This window comes from Phascolarctos cinereus, unplaced genomic scaffold, assembly GCF_003287225.1.
Source record: "Phascolarctos cinereus isolate Bilbo 61053 unplaced genomic scaffold, phaCin_HiC Scaffold_3;HRSCAF=262, whole genome shotgun sequence".
NCBI lineage: Eukaryota > Metazoa > Chordata > Mammalia > Diprotodontia > Phascolarctidae > Phascolarctos > Phascolarctos cinereus.
The window spans coordinates 23,785,631-23,805,755 of record NW_027555736.1 but is presented as its reverse complement, the minus strand read 5'-3'; the positions used below and the strand labels follow the sequence as shown (position 1 = coordinate 23,805,755).

General features: G+C 42.0%; 1 protein-coding gene across 3 annotated transcripts in view; it reads right to left on the bottom strand.

The window, feature by feature from the left end:
* The window catches only part of ARID5B (AT-rich interaction domain 5B), a 206,923-nt gene that overhangs the window by 24,873 nt on the left and 161,925 nt on the right, over positions 1-20,125 (bottom strand). For all 3 annotated transcript variants that reach the window (XM_020998264.2, XM_020998263.2, XM_020998265.2), the window contains 3 exons: positions 13,173-13,377; positions 11,152-11,204; positions 1,618-1,715 (listed from right to left, as the gene is read on the bottom strand). In XM_020998264.2, coding sequence (XP_020853923.1) covers positions 1,618-1,715; positions 11,152-11,204; positions 13,173-13,377 — 356 coding nt within the window. The remainder of the gene's footprint in view (positions 1-1,617; positions 1,716-11,151; positions 11,205-13,172; positions 13,378-20,125) is intronic.

The window sequence follows — 20,125 nt, the reverse complement described above, 5'->3', positions numbered from 1 at the left end:
TTAAATACACCGTCGGAGCCTCTCAACAACTCCATAAAGTATAGGCATCACCACCTCCATTTTACAGAAGAAAACGAGGCTCAGAGTCAGACAACAATGATTTGCTAAGCTACGTAGCCAATAAAAGTCAGGCAGGATTTGAACTAAGTCTTTGTGTCTCCGAGTCTGGCACTCTCTCCACTATATCTTGCTGTCTCCTCTCTCTAGAGACATTAAGTATGCTTTAAGTATTTCTGAATCTTGTGTCCAAACTGAAAGTGTATCGTGTGAAAAGAAGGGTCAGAGGACCTAGCTTTGTAGTGGGGCCAATCACATTACACGCATACCCACACTCACACACACACATATATCCTCAGCCCCTATATCTTCACCTGCATAATGTGTGGGACAGCTTAGAATATTTCTAATTTCCCCTCTGACTGTAAAATCTTACAGGCAGTTTGATATTCCACAAAGGAAACACAGCACAAATGAAAAAAAAAACCAACCAACAACAAACCTAGCAACACTCCTTTGCATCATCCCTTCTATTTCTGTAAATGGTTAGTCAGTGATTTGTTCACAGGGCCATCCTAGACATATCACACAGTTTACGTGTCTTTCTTAAGCAGGCCCTGGGAAGGGCATCTACTACGGCACTCTGTGGTCAAAGCTGGTATGGTGACTATTACATCAGAGAAAAACAATTAGTAAATGTACAAATGAGCCTGCCTCCCCTCCAAACAAACAAGTGAATTGTCTATTTGTTCAGCTTACTGCCTGTGCCCAGAGTCCGGGCCATTAGTGGCCATTAATAAAGGAAGTGATGCCTAGATTTCACAAGTTCTGCATCTGAAACCAGGATGCTGAGCTCAGTGGGCGCCTTCCTGTTGGATCACCCGTAATCATGGCAGAGTGTGACCAAACTACCATTTAGCTTTGGGAATTGAAGCATGAAGCAAGGACAAGTGCTGATTCTGTTAACTGTTCTTTCTTGACATGAGTAAGCAAGGTGTTGCCCTGATGAAAAAGCAGGTAGGAGTACACCCTCGACTGTAGGCTATGCTGGTAAGGCTACATCTTGTTTGGGCTGTCACTGCCTCCATGACAGAGGATGAAGCTTGTAAAAATGGAACTGTAAAGAATGGATTTCATACGTCAAATACCTCTTTGTAGATAAAAACATCAACTGAAAGAAGAAAAACCAGGGAAATTTACAAGGGCTAAAGAAATGGTGACTTTCCAGACAGAGTGGGGGCAATCTCTCCTTGGAGTATACCAATGGTGACCTGAATAAAGCTCCAGAGCTATGCTTTTCTGAAGCAGAAGGTCTCTCTGTGATGAGGGGGCCAACACTAGGGGGAGGGCTAACAATGCCTGTGAAAGTAGGGACCTACCCAATGGATACCATTGCCACATACACCCAAAGCAAAAGCATCTTCTTTGATCATCTGGAACCCGCAAAATAAAAACTCAGATTTTCATCACAGAGTGGTAGGTTAATTAAAGTGGCAGCGGGATGTTTTGCATATCTTCTAAAAAGTCCCTTGACCTCCTCTTCTCTCTTACCCTTGACCAAGTGTCTCCCAAGTAACATGCTTTTAATTAAACAAGGATTGAGAGGAAGCATTCTCTTACCTTTCATAATGTCTGCGGGTACATGTAGCTGCACTCGTGCTCCCTGGATTACCCCCCAATTCATCATAAATATGCTTCCATTGTCGGCGGGCTGTTATCTGCAAAAAATGGTGATGGCAAATTCAAACATGCGTCTTTAGAGATTCGACAGCATCCGAGAACACAGCCTTGAATGCATATTGAACAGTACAAGAACAGTATGTTCTAGAAACCCAAGAGCAAAGAGTCTATGGAATGTACAAGGAGCTTATGGCTTTGTACCCTAACTTGATAGCCATCCCTTTTCTTGACTGGGAGGAAATGGAATTTGACTGTTGGTTCAATATCATGCCACTCCATTTAGTTTCACAGAAGGTAGCCCTCCCCTCCCCTCCCCTCGATATCCTGACATTTGCTCACCCCAATCAAGTTCTCCAACTTAGACCTCGCTCCATCACATCCCATGGTTAGCCACTGGAATGAAACTAGAGCTCAGCAAAATTACTGATTAGCTCATTAGTCAAATGGAATCCAGGAAATCAAACTGGTCATGGAATTCACAGCCGTCCCAGGCTGTATTTTTATCCCAGCTTGCTACGTCCGCCAAAACAAAACTCAGATCTGTAACTTTATATGTCACAAGCTGTTTATTTTTATTAACTTGGGTCAGCAAAAGAGTATATCGACTGAATGCTAACAAAATCTAAACATACTCCCCAAGCTAATATGTGAGCTACGTGTTTTATTGGGCTGGGTGAATGAAAATAAACATCTTACAATACATTGAATTGCCTACCATGCTCTTGTTTTCTTTTTCCTTTTCTGTAAAGAAATTAGGAATCTACAAAATAACAGATGGGAGATCTGGCAAAAGAATAATTTGGGGAAACCACGTCATTACTCTATCCCGGCAAGGCTAGTGGGTGTATCTTTGAAGGTAGGAAGAAAAAGGGCAAATTTCTACGCCCTATGTGAATGCTCTAAAGCAGAGCCCGTAGAAGACAGGAATGAGACTGAGTGAGTGGCCAAGGGGCCATTTTTGGTGGAGTTTAACACAATCAGAGCCTGAGGCTCTGCTCAAAGATACCCATGGAGCTGCCAGTGGAGTTCACTAAGGGGCCACAAGCAGCAATCAGAAAGAAAACAAATCTCACATCTTGCAATCTGGGCTCTGTAATTGTAATCTAAAGAGGAGGAGATGGGTGGTTAAATATTATAGGGTAAATGGCGCCTTTCCTGCTCTACATAAAAAGAAACCCTTCATTTTCGTAAAACCTTCTCAACAAGCCAAAGTAGGGCCTTGAGACAATATGTTATTTAGTATTGTTCAATTCCCTGTGAAGTAGTCTTGAAACCCTTTGTTTGGTGAGTTCTTATTAGAAAGAACCACCTCTCACGTCTAACCAGCAGGTAAAATGGAAATTAAAATCCTCCTCTATTCACAGGATGGTTTCGATTCTAATAAATGGTTACAGGAACCTTTTCAGCAAGACTCAAAATACATATTTTGATAAGGATTTTATATTTAATGACAATCTTCCCCCAAACCTGCTTAAAGGTACAATCATGAGCTAATTCTGTTCAAGAGGCCTGTTTTTCCTTCAGAGACTTTGTAGGTAAAAAAGGAAGAAAGAATTGTCAAAATATGCCACTCCTGGGATGTGCTACTGCTCTTGAGCCTCTCTGGACAGAGGGAAAACAGAGGTGTGTCTTGTTGTATTAAACTCAACTGTCCGAGGTCCATAGCTCCTAGCTACCATACTGCCCATGACAACTTGGCTCATGTGGTCACTCAGGTGCAACTGATGAAGCCAGCTTTGGGAGAAAGTGCTTCTGGGATAAACGTTAGTTTCTTGGCTTTGGAGGTTTTATCAAATGTTGGGGGTTGGCAAGTGGCTAACGACTAGATTTCCTCAGATTCCCATACCCTGTGTTTCCAAATGTCTCTCTGGTCCTTATACCACCCCTCCACCCCACCCAAGGTCGACTATACATGACCCGGATCTAAATGACCTCCCAAAGCTGAGTTGGCAAATTCTAAGTCTCTCAATACCACTCACAAAAGAGTTCCAGTTATGACTGGGTTAAGAGGTAAAGACCAACAGGGTCTTCTTCCCCCATGGTGGGCCCTACTGTTAAACATACTTGTGATATCGAAAAGACATGATGTCTTTGAGAATAAGCAATGAATTATCAAAGGAGAGGAATTCTGCTCACACTGGGAATGAAACTGAGTCAGCTGGAAGTGTGTAGGGCACAGTACTGCATTAATAAGCCATGTCCACACTTGTTAGAATTGGTATTTGTTAGCACCCACTAGTAGGAATTGTGTCTCTCTTACAGCTCTTGCTAATACTGGTGTCATCATGAATGAAGACAGGATCTTAGCCAAGGTTATCTCTGTTTTGACTGTATTTTAAAGCCATAGCCCTGAATGGCTACACTCCTTGATGGGTCGAGGTTTTAAGACAAATTGCTTTTTCTCTTTGCGCCAGAAAAAAAAAAACCCATGAAATGTGCTCTTACCGACTACAAAAGGCTTTTAAGTCCTGGGATCTCTTCGACACAAATTCCTCTTTGCTTTATTTCTCCAGCCTCACTCTCACTTACTTTTCATTCAAATGCTGACCATGGGTCCTAAAATAAGAAATCTCAAAAGCCCACTCAGCATAGGGTATCTAAGATGTCTTTGAGACTGACAAGAGGTAGAATAATTATGTTTGCCTTATCCCAGTCTCTCTGGGGAGGAGAAACCCATGGCTACCACCCAAAGGGAAAATTTCTCTTTATATGGCTAAGAAAGAGCTTGGCCCTGTGATTTTAGTGATATAAGGTACTCTCAGACGAGGGAACCTCTTCTACCTAAGTGTGTCAGCAGCATCCTTGCAACATCTAGTCCCGGAGAGTTATCTGGGGCACAGAGAGGATGTGTCGGGGGGGAGTTGAACCCCAGAACTCTCTGGCTCTGAGGTCAGCTCTATCCAAGGATTATTCCACCTCTCTTAATTGACAGCAGTAAATCAAGACTTAGACTTCTCTCTCTCTCTCTCTCTCTCTCTCTCTCTCTCTCTCTCTCTCTCTCTCTCTTTTGGCTATGGTACGTGGTGTGTGTGCATGCTAAGGTTGCCTACTGGCACCTGCATTCATCCCTAAAGCTCTACTTGGCACATATACTGGCCATCTAAGTAGCAAAGACAGTGTGAGCCTAAGTAGCTACCAGGACATGGCGTCACTTCAGTGGTGACTGCCATGGTGACAGGATCCCCGGACCAGAGACTTCCAGCTAGGCAGGCCTTTTGAGACCCTCTCATCAACTGTTTTAGGTCATCCCTTCACCAAACATGGGTCATCCTTGGCTTCCCTATCCACTTGTCTGTCTGCATTTCTTTCACCACTGGACTTTCTGAGGTTCTACTTTAAGAATTCCAGTGGAATAAGGTTCAATGCCTACAAAATCCCTCATAAAGTATACTCTCTCCTTATGCTCCCAGCACCCCTAGCTTCTTTAGATCCTTACTAGAAGTGTAATTCACCTATGTGAAGCATGGTTACTAATCAAAGCAAACAATATTTGAAAAATATCATTCATACGAATTCATGAGAGAAAAAATATCACCTCTCCCCATGTCCTAACCCCCTCCCCCTGACCATCAGTGCAGCACTCCAATTTGAATGATTGGGGTATTTTAACTTTAAGAGATATTCGCATGCTATAGGGACTATCCTTACTATAGACTCAGCCCAAAAGACAATCCATCTACCATCTTCATAATATACTCCTGACAAAGCCGAGCCTGGGCCTTCAAAGTGAGTTATAATATTCCTGAAGGTAAAGAGCCTGTAATCAAGACCAATTCCAATACCTTATCTTGGTGTGGAGATTGACCATGGAACCCCAAAGGCTATGCCAATGGAAAACAAGCCCTAGCAATGCCTGCTAAGCCAGGAATGTCTTGACTATGGGCTCAGAGATGGATACTATCATCTGAGAAACTAGACCAGCTAAGTCTGGAGAGATTCCTCATCAGAAGGTTGGCCACCATTTTGGGGAAGGCGGTGCTAGGGTAGGTTATAGATCTTAGATTTAGAGCTGAAAGGGACTTTGAAGGTCATCTAATTGAATCTTTTTATTTTAAAGAGAAGAAAACTGAAGTCCGGAGAGCTAATACTACCAATAGCTATCATTTATATATATTTATATAAGATATATATTTATTGTTACATATATATAAAATTTATGTTATATAGTCATGTAATATGTGTTATATATAGTATACATATTTATATTTAATATATATTCATATAAGACATATTTACAAACTTTAAAGTTGGTAAAGAATTTTACAAATATCATGTCATTTGATGCAATGTTCCCATTTAACAGATGGGGAAGTGGAGTCTGACAGAAGTGAAGTGACTTGCCCAGGATCTACCAGGCAGCACCTGGCAAAAGTAGGCATGACCTAGGTCCTCTGACTCCAAATTCACTGCGCTGTCTTTTCATGTCATGACGTTATCTACCAAGTGGTAGAAGGATTCTGATCTCTGCCAGTGCAGGAAGTACATTCACCAATGAAATCAAGGATCTTTCGAGATAAGAAGAGGAGGATGCTGAGATCAAATGATCCTCAGTGAGAAGAGAGACAGCCGTGATGTGCTGGGACCTTGGGGCTGCTTCACAGTGGCCTAGGCAGGACCAAGGCCCATTTGCTCCCGGGACTGCCCTAGCTCATTCTGTGAATGTTTCTTCTCCAGGAGGCCTGAGGGCTAGCTGAATTCAAGGAATATGCCTTTTTTTTTTTTCTGGTAGCACTCCAGGAACTCAAGTCTTTCCAAATTACATGACATCATCTTTGGCCCAGCTAATTTCAAATTAAGCAAGAAGCTCCGTCTGCCCAGAGAACTGAGGTCAGATTCGGAGGATGTCATGAGAATGATGTCAAACTCTGCCTAACCCACACACTGTGAAGGTAACAGGCATTTGCCAAAATGAAAAGAAAAAAAAATCATGTCACATTGGGGAGGGGAGAGGGGAAGCAATTAATCGACAGGCTTAGCAAGTACTGCTGTGGTTCTTCATCCCAAGCCCCCAGAAGAGGAATCCATTAGAACTTTTTGTTCTCCTTGCGATCCTTTCTTGGCTCTTGGCTGGCCTTAGCCACAGAAGCAGCAAGCCAATGGGGAATGCCTCTCAGACCAACATAAGTGTCGTGTAGCTTGGAAAGGCCCCAGGTGTCTCCATCAGCTGTAAGACCCACAACTCTCTGCAGGGATGAAGAAAATTGAGAGGTCACCCACCTGCCGCTGGCCTAGCCAATGAGGGTAGGGAGAGGGGCGGCCCATCAGAGCCCAAGTCTGGAAGGGAAATCTGAAAGTGACAAAACAACTGTAGGCTTATCACTGCACATGAACAAGCTCTCCTGCATAGGCTTTTGTAGAAAATCAAATCCATCCCCACAGACTAATAGGCTCTAAACACTGGGATCTACAGATACCGCATCCATTCCCGTCCCTGCCATCTGGCCAAGAGAAGAGAGAGCGCTACTTCTGACATACCACAGAGACCTGAAGAACAAATTCGGCCCTGTCTTCTTTTTTTAAAAAATTTGTCATACAATTTGAGGGCTGCAAAGGGCTGAGACCGAAGGCTCCCACAATCTGAAACAGCATCCAGAAGTTTTGAAATAGCTTACAACCACAAACAAAAACAAGCCAATTAAAAGAGTCTATTCTGTAACCACCAAGGATGCCAGTGAGATGTCTTTATCTTACCGTGAGTCAGAAGCCAGATAAAACTTCAAGTTTTACACATGTGAGTGACTGACCGCTGCCATATACGAACGCTCATCTTGATTCTCTCGTCTACTCTGATGCACACTTGTTTTCTCAACAAGAAGAGTATGGTGGTATAAAGGGTGAGAATATGGGCCTGGGTCTGAATGTCATCTCTATCACTGAACCCACTGAAAACGGAGGATTCTTTTGATCGCTCTGGGCCACAGCTGTTTCGCTTGTAAATAACGGAAACAGCCTAGGTCAAGTGTTTTTTAACTCTGTGTGTGTGTGTGTGTGTGTGTGTGTGTGTGTGTGTGTGTATGTGATGGATCTTTTTAGCAGTCCAGAAAAACCTCACCTCAGAATAATAGTTTTTTGTTTGTTTTTGCATAAAATCGAATACACAGGATTACTACATATTTTTAAAATTTTACAGACTCCAGGTTAAGAACCCTGGACTAGATGGTCTCTCTTAAATCTCAGCCAATGATTTTAGACCATTATAAATTAATGATATATTCCTTTACATAACATTAGCTATGAGGAAAAACCAAGTGATTGTCAACATTGTGAGAATCACAGGGTTTAAATTACTGAGTCCAACTCCCTGTCATTAGAAAAGTTTCAAAGTTATCAAGACCCATCCTTGGACACCAGACACACATGAAGGATCACTAGATCCATATCAAGGACAATTATGAAATCTGCTCACCCAGATACCTTGAAAAAGATAAGTCAGATGTCAGGAATAGGCTCAAAGAGTTAAAATGGATAGTTTAGAAAGGGATAGCTCTGGCAGTTGGGTATTTGAGAGAGAATAAACCTATGCAACAAAGCACTTCTGCTGAACCCTTTTAGCCTGCGAGTCTAATGAAGGAGTGGACTTAATTGCTTTCAAAATTCACTAGAGTTTACATGAAAATATCTAAGTCAAGAAGACGCTGGAAAAGAAGCAAAAGAGAAATACCATTCTGTGGTGTTGATTATGCGCTTTATCTGCCATGTATAACTTCAAAGGAAAGTCCCTATCATACAACCACATAATTCTTACTAGTCAAAGTGGGTCATCTGACCAAGAGAAGCAGTTCCTGTTTAATAGATCAGCAAATCTACAACTAGACCTTTAGATTTTCCAGTCAATGGCTCCCAAGAACACAAAGATGGACAAGGGAGGAAACTGGAGCTGCTATAAAAAACAAAACAAAATAAAACCGGGTCTTCTTTCCCTACTCCAGCAGAAGATGAGAGAGATGAAGGGCAACTAGAAGAAGGGGACAGTCACAGACTGGCTTGGCTTCAGTATTCTTCAGAGGTCTGCCTCCAGGTACAAGTCAATATTAGCTATGGCAGGGCATGCATCCAAATGGAAGATCAGCCTCAATCTCGCTTGCCAATATCATTTGTCCAGTTAGCATCCCAAATACCCTCTGTTACCTCAAACGGGGATATGTAATCTGCTACACGTATACAATCTATGCTGTTTTACTCCTGCATGAAAAAAGTACCTGGGAGGAAAATGACATGAGAATAAGGAGAACTGGTGAATTTACCAGCCCTCTCCTCAACAGTGAATGGCATTCAGAGTTGCTGGGTCTAAAAGAATGTATTTTGGGACAGCTGTATGGCGCAATGGATAGAGCTCCAGCCTTGAAGTCAGGAGGCCCCAAGTTCAAATCCGATTTCAGATACCTAACACTTACTAGCTGTGTGACCCTAGGCAAGTCACTTAACCCCAATTGCTTCACCAAAAAGCAAAACAAAACCAACCAAACAAAAAGAATATATTTTGCAACAATAGTATTTAATATGGTTTGAATATTTTTTTCCTCTTCTTTGGTATTTCAAGGATCTGCCATTGAGTATTGTTGTGAGGTCCCAGGAAGACAACAGACAAAAAGTAGTTTAGGCCATTAAAACTGTCTACAAATGTCAGCTACTGTTACTGTCATCATTACTACTTATTATTTCATTGGCATAGGTGTTCCTTCTGCTAATCAGACTGCAACTTTTCTAAGACTCAGCAGGGACTTTAACAAGTGAAGGTGGGCAAAAGGGTTCAGTCCTTGCTGGCCAACATTCAGATGACAAACCACTCCAAACTTAGCAAGACCCATCCTTGGACACCAATCACATACAGATGGGATCACCAAGTGGCTTTTTGGAACCCGAGACTACCTCTAAGCCACGATGAAGGCTCACGGTAGGACTGTTGTGGAAGCTTTCTTTTTCATTTCATAGAAAACATTTATCCCTATCCCTCACAACATCGGTTTGATCACAGGGTTGACTTCTAAATCTATGAGACATACTCTGAACAAGTTATCATCTTTCTCACAAAGATGAAGGTTATAATTAGCCCAGTATCCTACTAAGGTGGCAGCCATGGAGTCAAGGTTAGAGCCATCTACCACTCCTATCAACAGAGCCATCCATGTGTAATAATTACATTGTTTATTTTTATTCAGGGCACTTAAGAAAATAAACATTGGGAATCACTCACGCCTGTGAAATGCATATTTTATATGCAGTTCATATATTGATTACATTTCCTTATAAACATGCATACACCATACGTAAAATGAATTTATACATGGGAACACACAAACAAACCTATCAAAGAATTTCAAGTCAGAATGCACAGCAGATATCTGTCCTGTAAATATGGGATCATACGTATCCCAAAGAGCTTGTCACCTTTTCCCCACCCCCAGCCCCTTGCATCAAACCATGACATTAGTTTGCAGGACAGTATGCTTTATCTGGCAAAAAAATAAAAAGGAAACAAAACAAACAAACAAACAAAAAACCCAACCAAAAAAAGAAAAAAAACACAAAAAACAAACCTACTGGTTATTACATTTGGGCTAAAATGAATTTCATTTTCTTCATTTTGTGTCTCTTATTGTCATTTTACTACCAAACAGAGATAACCCAGATTACTTCTTTCAAAAAAAATTTCTTATTCAATTTCTGAAGAAACTGCAGAGCTTAATCTGATCACTGTGTGCAAAAGAAAGCATTTCCAGTGACTACATCTTTGTGTATCAATTGGTTTTATTGCAGATGTCATCTCTGCGGGCTGTATTAACGCAGCTCTTTCTTCTGATTTCAAGATTTTAATCCAACTTTGCTGCTTTAACATTTTATAGGTTCAAAAAATATGCTGCAAAATCCGTGGCCATTAAATTTTCCTGTGGGCTAAAAATAAACTGTTCCTGTCAGACAGAATCAGCCGATAAAAAGTGTCAGAGCCTTTTCGGAATTAGGTTGATCACTTCCTGTTTATGTGGCATTGACCCTTGTCTAATAAAGCCTTTCTTTTTTTTGGGTGTGTGCTAGCAATAAGAGAAGATTCTGCTGCATATTATTCCTGAATGGCCAATACTGATTACTTTTGAAAGCCTTTAATACATTTCCCATATTAGACATGAACAGATGTCAAGTATGTTGCCAAGTGAAATTTCTTTTATTCCATCTTGGCCTCTCGTACAATAATAAGCCTTTCTCAACATGGGGAAAAATCACAGACCCAACTGATTTCCTAGACAAGGAAGATTTCCATATGTTTTCCACTTGTTGTTTTTTTACGACAAGTTTACAATTTTGCCAAACCTGGGACTAATTGGGACCGGTTCCAAGAGTGGCCCGAGAAACCCCCAAAGGGTAGAGCTATTTGAAAAGCCGGTCTATGGTTGCTGGCTTTTGCTTCTTTCCCATTTTGGTGAAAGAAGGGAAAGTGAGATTGCACAATTATTTCATTTAAGTTATTTAAACACTTACTGTTTCATATCCTCCCAGGTTTTGAGCAGCTTGAAACATAGTCCAAAGGTTGACTGTTAGAGGGATAATAAGTATTTAGATAAGCATTGCATTAATGTACTTCCGAGAAATTTCAATTAAACATTAAAAAAAATAAATAAACTGAGAGGGAGAAATAGGCATGCTAATCCACCCCAGAGAGAGAGAGAGACAGACTTACTTGGGAAACAGTTTACCAAAGGGCATTCATTCATTCAACAACAGGATATGGGATGATTTACAATATATCTTAGGGAACATTAATACATAGTTACGGAAATGGTTCTACTTTTAGGATCAGGAAAAGGACAATCTGAGTACTGTTTCCATCAGTCTGACAGCAGAACCCTATTGCTCAATTGTCCTTGGGAAAAGTGTGTGATTTTAAAAGCGGAGTTATTCACCAAGCTTCTGTGAAGAAGCCATTGATTAAATAGTAATATATTACGACTCTCTCGGAGAAGAACCGCCATAATCAATAGATAACAGCTATTTTCATATATTATTGCTTTCATAATAGAATAACGGATGGCCACGCCATGTTAAAGGCCCATCCTGTATTTCAGACACGCGTGGGGACTTTCAATGACTACAGCGCTGATATTTCCAACCAGAGTCAGCAGCCATGCAGCAGATCTACCAGAGGGGCAGGAAGCCTTTCTTCATTGGCAGAGGACTTCCGAGGTGAGCATGCTGCATGTACCCACTCAGCCTCTGGCCATCTGTGTGCTGGACACTGCTTTTTTTTTACAGGCCTCTCTCTGTGGTGGTAGCCCACGTCCATGACACTTAGCAACTCCAGTGAACAGCTAACAAACTGTCTGTTTGAGCAGAATATCATGGAAGGGGGACTGCCATGGACTGGGTCATTTAGGCCCCCCTTCTCCCCCCAAATCTGAATGTCGAGTAATTCTTTGGCAGTAGAAATAAGGACTACAATAAAAATAAAACAAGGCTCTCTGACACATCGTGTTCTCAAAGCCTCATTGAACCGTGTACTTTTTTCAGAGTACTCAAGAGCTTTGCTTAGGCCTTGATTTAATCTGAGTCAATGCATTATGCAGCAAAGCTGTTCTTAGATTAATTTCACTTCTATTTTCAGAAACCAGTTTTCAGACAAACATTGTAATCATTCGTCGTTATATAAGTTTATAATGGCTGTGAGAGTTGGGTTGCAATCAGTGCCAACTGCTATTAGGTATGTAAATTGTTATGTAAAACACACAGGTTTGACATTCTTCATCAAAATGACACATGGTTTTAATCTAGGAAGATATGTTTGGAGAAAGGGATATATCAAGGCAGGGAGCTCTCTCTCTTTTGTGTGTCACTGGATCTATAGGCAACTAAGACATTTCTACACATAGTTGCGAACTTGGGAGATATGTGCTTTCCTCCTCAGTGGAATTCTGATCAGTTGTAAATAACTTTGACACTTAAAATGTTAACATTAAAGTCATTCGAAATAGGGCCTCTGTTCTAGACTGTCTCCTTATTTCTTCTGAAGCTGGCTATTTATTCGTTATCACCCAACAAATCGGGGGAGAGGGAGGTTTGCTGGGAAAACATGTCTCCTCTTTCTTTGTGGCTATTCTGACCATCTTTCAATGCTCCGGCTTAATATCTGTTTCTTCATAGGCAACATCTGTGCATGATAAAACTACGTCATTTTATTATCTCAGGAGAAAGGCATTACAGACACTACAGTTTGACAAAACAGAAAATGAGAAACTTTCAACATGTCTATTTCCAGTCATAATCAGTGGATTGAAGCCTATAAATATCTCTTTGCAACTGGCCCGGAAGGAGCACTTGAGAGGGAAGAGGCCGAGGAATGCCTGGCTGGGTGACATGGGGCAGGGTCCAGTATAAACGGACATCATCAGCCCCAAATTAGGCCTTGAGCCTAATCTCTGGGAGGTGCTTTTTTTTTTTAAATTCACAAGAAATCTGAACAGTTCTGTAATGCGATAAGAAAAAGAGAGGTAAAAAATTATACTTACTCTGCTTAAACCCTAAATAGGGAATTCGTTCTATTGGTGTCTTCCTTTCTTTCATGTACTTGTAAAGGGCCACTAGGAAGGCCTGCTCCTCTGCCCGGCATTCTTCCCCGATGGTGACCTTTGATTTCTCCTCATTGGAGCCCTTTTTACAGCTGCTGTGGTTATTCTTGGGCTTGGCCAAGGCTGATCGGGCCTCACATTTCACCTGGAAAGAGGAAAACACACCACATCAAACCTAGCACAGGCCTGGAGAGCTCCCTCAAAATCATGCTGGAGCCCAAACATTCCCAGGGCAGGAAGGGGGGCCCAATCACATTCCATCGGAGGCCAGTTAACCATCCAAACAGGGAACGTATCCAGCTCTTGCAGTCATCTCTACATGGGAACTGTTTTCAATGGTTTAAGTACTTTTCGTTTCTTTCTTTTTATGGGAATATCAACCTAAAACATCATTGCCATCTGCTGGGAAAGTTCTCCAGGTGCCAGATGCTGCTGCTTTCATTTTTCAAAGCGCTGTCCCTCATGCTACTGGGCAACCCATCCTTCCCAGCCAACAGCCCCCATTTTGGTGGTTGATTCCAACACACACACACACACACACACACACACACACACACACACACACACACACACACACACACACATTTCTCTAGAAAGCTCATTCCTCTTCAGCAACTCACATCAAGATACCAGTAGAAACAGACATTCCCGCTAATGGCATTGATGGGCTTCAGGCATGAAATCACAGATTTCAAGGTAACAGAGAGTTTAGGAATTTTTTTTTGAGGCAATTGGGGTTAAGTGACTTGCTCAGAGTCATACAGCTAGTGAGTGTTTTATGTCTGAGGCTGGATTTGAACTCAGGTCCTCCTGAATCCAAGGCCTGAGCTCCACCCACTGCGCCGCCTAGCTGCCCCTGAGTCTAGGAATTCTTAACCTGAGGTCAAGAGTCTATGGACAGATTTCAAGGGGTGTGTGAACTCGTATGGGGGTAATGATCTTTATTTTTCACTAACCCTTAACTAAAATTGAGCATTTCTTTCAATTATGAATGTTGTCAACAAATGATTAATTTGAGAATGGGTTCCTATGCTTTGATGGACTCTCAAAGGGGTCCAGAACACACACAAAAAATTAAGAACTTCCATTCATTCCAACCTCTCTATTCTTCAGATGAGGAAACTGAGGCACAAACATGAAATAATTTGTCTAGGGTCATACACAGAATCATAGCTGTATAGCTGGATATCAGAGGCCCTCTTGGCCAGCTCTCATTTCACAGATGAGGCTAATGAAGGCTAAGTGTCTTACGTAAGAATTGACAGTAAGTATCACAGGTGGGATTTGAACCCATCCCTTCGGGGTTCAGTGGTCCATTTCCCAATCTACAAGATGAGGGGTTTGGACTATGTGATCTCCCAGATCCCTCTAGGTCTATGATTCTTTCTATAAGAAGACATCCAGGACTGTAGATCCATCTGTCTATCTCCATCTCCTAGACTACTGAAAGCTGACTTAGAGATGATCAAGTCCAACCTCATATTTTAAATATAAGGAAACTGGGGCCTCTAGAAATTAAATGCCTTGTTCAATAAATCTGATCAAATAAGCAGTACAGAAAGACTTGAAAACAAATCTCCATTCTCTAAGCCCAACAAGATATATTATAATGGAGAGAAAACCGGAGTCAGAAGATCTAGGTTCAAATCCTGCCTCTGCTCCTCACCAATTGTGTATTCCTGGCCGTCATCTGACCTGTCTAGACTTCAGTTCTGCATCTATAAACTGAAAGGCTTGGACAAGATAGCCTCCATCGTCCCTTCTACCTCTAATTCTATGATCCTAAATAGAGGAAAAATCAGGCTGGTCACCTTACGGGGGTAAACCAAGTGTCTCACGGTCAGTTCATAAATGTGAGACCCAGATTGCCCTCTCAGCAAATTAAGAAAGGTAATATATTTTTATGACTACGTCTGCTTTCCACTAAGCTCTGAGAGGACAATAAGGGATGCTAACTTCCATAAAAGAGACTCTAGGTTACCCAAGCTTCTGAAAAAAAAAAAGGTTCATGAAAAACCCTGTAAATGGGAGGTGGGGATGGGAAGCTTTGCAAGCTTGCCAGATTTCCCCCCCTGCAACGTTACAGGAGAATGTGGAGGTCAGCACATGTGCAGCTGACCTAATATTCCATCCTCACTGCCTCTGATGACTGACTCTTCAATACAACATTAGGCTGCTGGGCTATTTTAATTGTAATAGAGGAAGTACAAGAGGTCAGATTTTCAGTCCATGTGAGTCTGGGAGGAATTTCTGTATTCCAATATTCTCATATTATCTACGGTTCCAGATCTAATACAGACAAAGGACTGGAAGCAAGTGATGGGGAAATGTTATGAATAAAAATATCCCACGTTTTCTTCTACATGTTTCATCTCCAGTTCTGGACTGATCTCTCCTTTTCTAAGTATGAAGAATGCAGAAGGCCATGATTACTTATTGAATGGAAACATATTCCCCGTAAGAGTTTTCTTCATCACTTATTCCCCAGAGTAACTGTGCAAGTTTAATATCTTTAGTCTGGTACTGGAAAAATAATACTTCCCACACTACAAGTTATTGAGCTGGGCTTTTAGGCTGCGTTTTAATTTTTTAAGAGGCTGTGGTAATGGGATTAAACATTTTTTTTCAAAGGAAATCTATCACTTTCACTCTTTCTAAACTTTCATTCCTTGTAACATTACACAGAGACTTACGCCACGTGAAATTTTACCTCGCCATCATTTCCCATCGCTGTAACTAGGGCTGGGTATGAACCTCTGATGAAATCTGTAATTTTAAAGGCTTTATTTAAATCATAAAATCACTCTACTCTATAATTGACATCACGCGCCAGCCTGGGAGTGATTTTTCAAAATATTAAGTTGGTAGTCAAAACTTGCAATTTGGAGAGATGTTTTAATTAAATTCAAGGCAATAGGAGAGCCTGCAGTTTAAAATGGTGATGCATATATATACTGGAGAAATTTTTTAAAAATCACAATTCTTAGGTTATTTTCCCAATATAAAAGGATAACAATTCTTCTTACGAACAGCAGAGCAGTTGAATCAATGGCAGATGATGCGCACGGAGAGATGAAATAATTGTCTGGATAAATCAGGCCAAAACCTTCAGTGTGGAGTAAAAGGTTTATCTGAGCTCTCTCTCCTTGATTCTGGAGCTGTGTATTAAGCAACACTGTACATACTTTGTATCTACTTACAGGGGCATGTGTTATTTCCTAGATAGAATGTAAACTCCTTGGGGGCCAGCCTGGCTTTTTTGTCTTTGAGTATCTTTACTGCCTGGCACAGTGCCTGGTATACAGCAGGTACTTAATTAGTGCTTCTAGATTCAGATTACAGAACTAGGGCTGACCCTTCTAGCCTAGTCCTCTCATTTTACAGATAATAACCACAATGATGACAGCATTTCTGCAGTATTTTATAGATGCTGTATTAATTACGTGACTTGTCCATGGCCATGCAGCTAGTGAAGGAGACATGCAGGGTTTGAACCCAGATCTTCCTTATTCTCAATCTGGCCCTCTATTTATGGCTTCTCTCCCTGAGTAGGACCTCTCTTAAGAACGTATAAGAATGCATGAACCAGAAGCACCTAGAGGAAAAAAGTGTAGAGGGGTAGTAATCTTCACCAGTGAAGGGCCTACTCATACGGATGAGATCCTCAAACCATCCATATGACCTGATCAAATGTCGCTGGATTACAGCTCAGCTCTCCACTTAGCCCAGGCTGGAAGAGCTGCAGGCTCTCAAGTGCAGAGCACAAAAGGGGGAGTAAGTCAAGACCAGAGCACCCCAAATGTGCTTGGAGTCCTGGGTAAAGGCCCCTGGGCCAACTTGTGTTAACTGCTTTAAGCATTATTCCACTTTAGTCTTCTCAAAAGTGATCCTCTTGATCAGCTCCATCCGTGGCAATGAGAAAACACTGATTTCTTTTCTAACTTCATTTATTATGCACTTACTCCAGGCATAGCACCGTGCAAAGAACTAGGGATACAGAGACAAAAAAGAAAAAAACAGTCCCCATCTTGCTCAAGAAGCTTACAGTCTCCTCAGGGAATATAGCAGGCACAGACACCAAAATACAAGGCAATCTAAGTAGGGAGGAATCAATAAAAACCAGGGAGGGATAAGCTTCAGGCTTCACGAAGGAGGCTGAACCTAAGCTGAATCTTAAAGGAAAATGGGGGTTCTGAGAGTACATGTAGCTGAAGAGGGAGGGCAGGTCACCTCTAGAGGGAATTCCATATAAAGGTACAGAAACTGGTGAGAGAACTCCGAGTTCTAGACATCCCATCAGGACACAATGTAGACTGTGTGAAAGATAAAGTGAAATCGATCTGGAAAGAGAGACAGGAACTAGGCTGAGAGTAATATAAGTAATATGTAATATAAGTAATAGGGAGCCATTGAAAGTTCCACTTGAATAAAATTTCCTGCTTTATCACAAACAAGTGAGAGCAGGCCTCAGCGCAACAGTTACCAAACTTTTTGGACTTATGACTCCTTGGACACTTTTAAAAATTGTGGAGGACACCCCACCACACAGAAGTTCTGTTTAGGTGGTTATATCTAGGTCTATTTACTCTCTAAGAAATTAAAATATCTTCATATTATTAAGAAGATAGTTTTGGCCTCATGGATCCCCTGAAGGCCTCCCCTCCTTAGGGTCCCGTGATTATATTTAAGATTCCCTGGCTTGGTGGGTACATAGTTACCTTTGGGTCCTGCATCTGACTCATACTGGCTGTATGAGCCTGGGCAAATCTCAGCCTCTCATCATTCTAGGCAAATAACTCTCTAAGACCGAAGGTTGCAAAGATGTCAACCTGCTCTGGGAGAGGGAATTTCTTCAACCCAATGAAATAACAGGCCTATCCCTTCTCCATACCACAAACGAATTCATTCTGTCATTTTCTCTGGTTAGGGACAGAACCGACTTTCTTCTTATGCTTTCCTATGCTGGCCTGGGGACCGATGGCTTTTTTTCCTTCGTGATTTTTAAGGTGTGGCTTTGGTGGCCTCAATGGACTGGAAGGGCAGTTTTCCTAAATTCTGGTGTTAGCCACCTCCCTCCTACTAGCCTCAAATAGCTTCTACCTTCTGATGATGGCTTTTAAATGAGAAGCCTGTTCTCTGCTACCACAAATAGAGCATACCTGGTGACTCAGAGAGCAAACCTTCCATGGTGGCCAAACTGTACTGAGTAAGTCTGACATCAAAGCAAGTGTGGAAGGAAGGGATAGAGTTTCTATGAAGCCTAGGATACTGGGATCTTCCCATTACAAGGCAAGTGAAAAAGCAGCACTAGGGCTCACAGATCCCGGGATTCAGGGCTAGAACTGGGAGAACAGCTAATTCAGGCGCCTCCTTTTCAAACAAGGTCTACAGATCTGGTGGCTGAGTCATTTTTCAGTCTTGTCTGACACTCTGTGACCCCATTCGGGGTTTACGTGGCAGAGATACTGGAGTAGTTTGACATTTCCTTCTCCAGCTCATTTTACAGATGACGAACCTGAGGCAAACAGGGTGAAGTGACTTGCCTAGGGTCACACAGCTAATATGTGTCTGAGATAAGATTTGAACTCAGGAAGAGGAGTCTTCCCGACTCTCGGCCCAGTGCTCTGTGCCTAGAGATCTAGTGCCATGGTCACACAGGTCCAGTTAGAGCTTTTCTCTGAGATTTTCTCTCACCGGCACAGACTATTTGTACATGGCTGTTTGCTGTCTCTCCCATTGGAATGAGCTCCTTGAGGGCAGGAATTTCTTTTGCCTTCCTCTGTATCTCCAGCACTCATGTGCCTGACACACAGTGAGCCCTGCAGAAACCATTTTGGGTTTTATTATTACATTTCAACTGTAACGTAGCCCTTGAAATGGAGTCTGGGTCTTCTTTTACAAGTCTTACGGTTCCTGAGGCCACAAATGTGTGTAGCCTGACTAAATGGAAAAGTTCAGATTTGAACTCACATCATGTGATTTGACTCCAAAGCCCAGCACTCTTTACTCGGACTACGGTTTTCCCCTCTCAGGCCCTTTTTAGGGTATCTATAAACGTACACTTGGTTGACTTGACGCCTTTGGAAGATGCTTCTCCAAGTGAGAGGAGATTTGTCTCCCTCCCGCCCCCAGAATTTCCTTTAATTCAAGATCTAGCCAAACAAAAATTCTTTTACACAGACCCAGCACACATCCAGATTGTCACACAAGGTCTGCTGCTAAAGCAAAACAGTCATAGTTGGATTGGATCATGTTTATTACATATTCAGAAAACCAAGAATCCTGAATTTAATTCAGGACTGAAGTCGAGACAAGGCCTCATGAGGTTCAAAGGACAGTAAAAGATGGTGGCCCAAACAGGTGGCTTCTAACAGGCAGGGGATGCAGGGCTGTGGAAAGTACTGGATTGAGAGTCAGAAACCAGCCCTGGGCAGTTACTAGCTCGGAGTGAGATTGCTTCTCTAAACCTCAGTTTCCTCACCTGTAAAATGTGGAGTTACACCTACATGATCCCTAAGGGCTTTTCCAATCCTAATGTTCTATGAGTAATGGAAACTGTACAAAGGCTTGAAGAAAAAGTCCAAGATGGTGGTGGAAACCAGCTCTTCCAAGGGAAATCATTCCATTCTGTGAGCAGCCTCTCCTCCCATATAGGCAGGTGTCTTGGCCTGCTTTTAAAAAGGGCCACTGACACAGGTTTTGGCCATGACACAGGTTCTGGCCATAAGTTGGAGTGAAGCATTTCTATACAAAATGCTTCCAAGTCAGACCAACCATGATGATTCTAGCCAAATCATCCTGGGATTTGGAGTCAGGGGACACGGGCAGGACCTCCTAAAATACGGGTCTAATCCCATCCCCCTCCACTCAATACACTCAGGTAGCTTCCTACG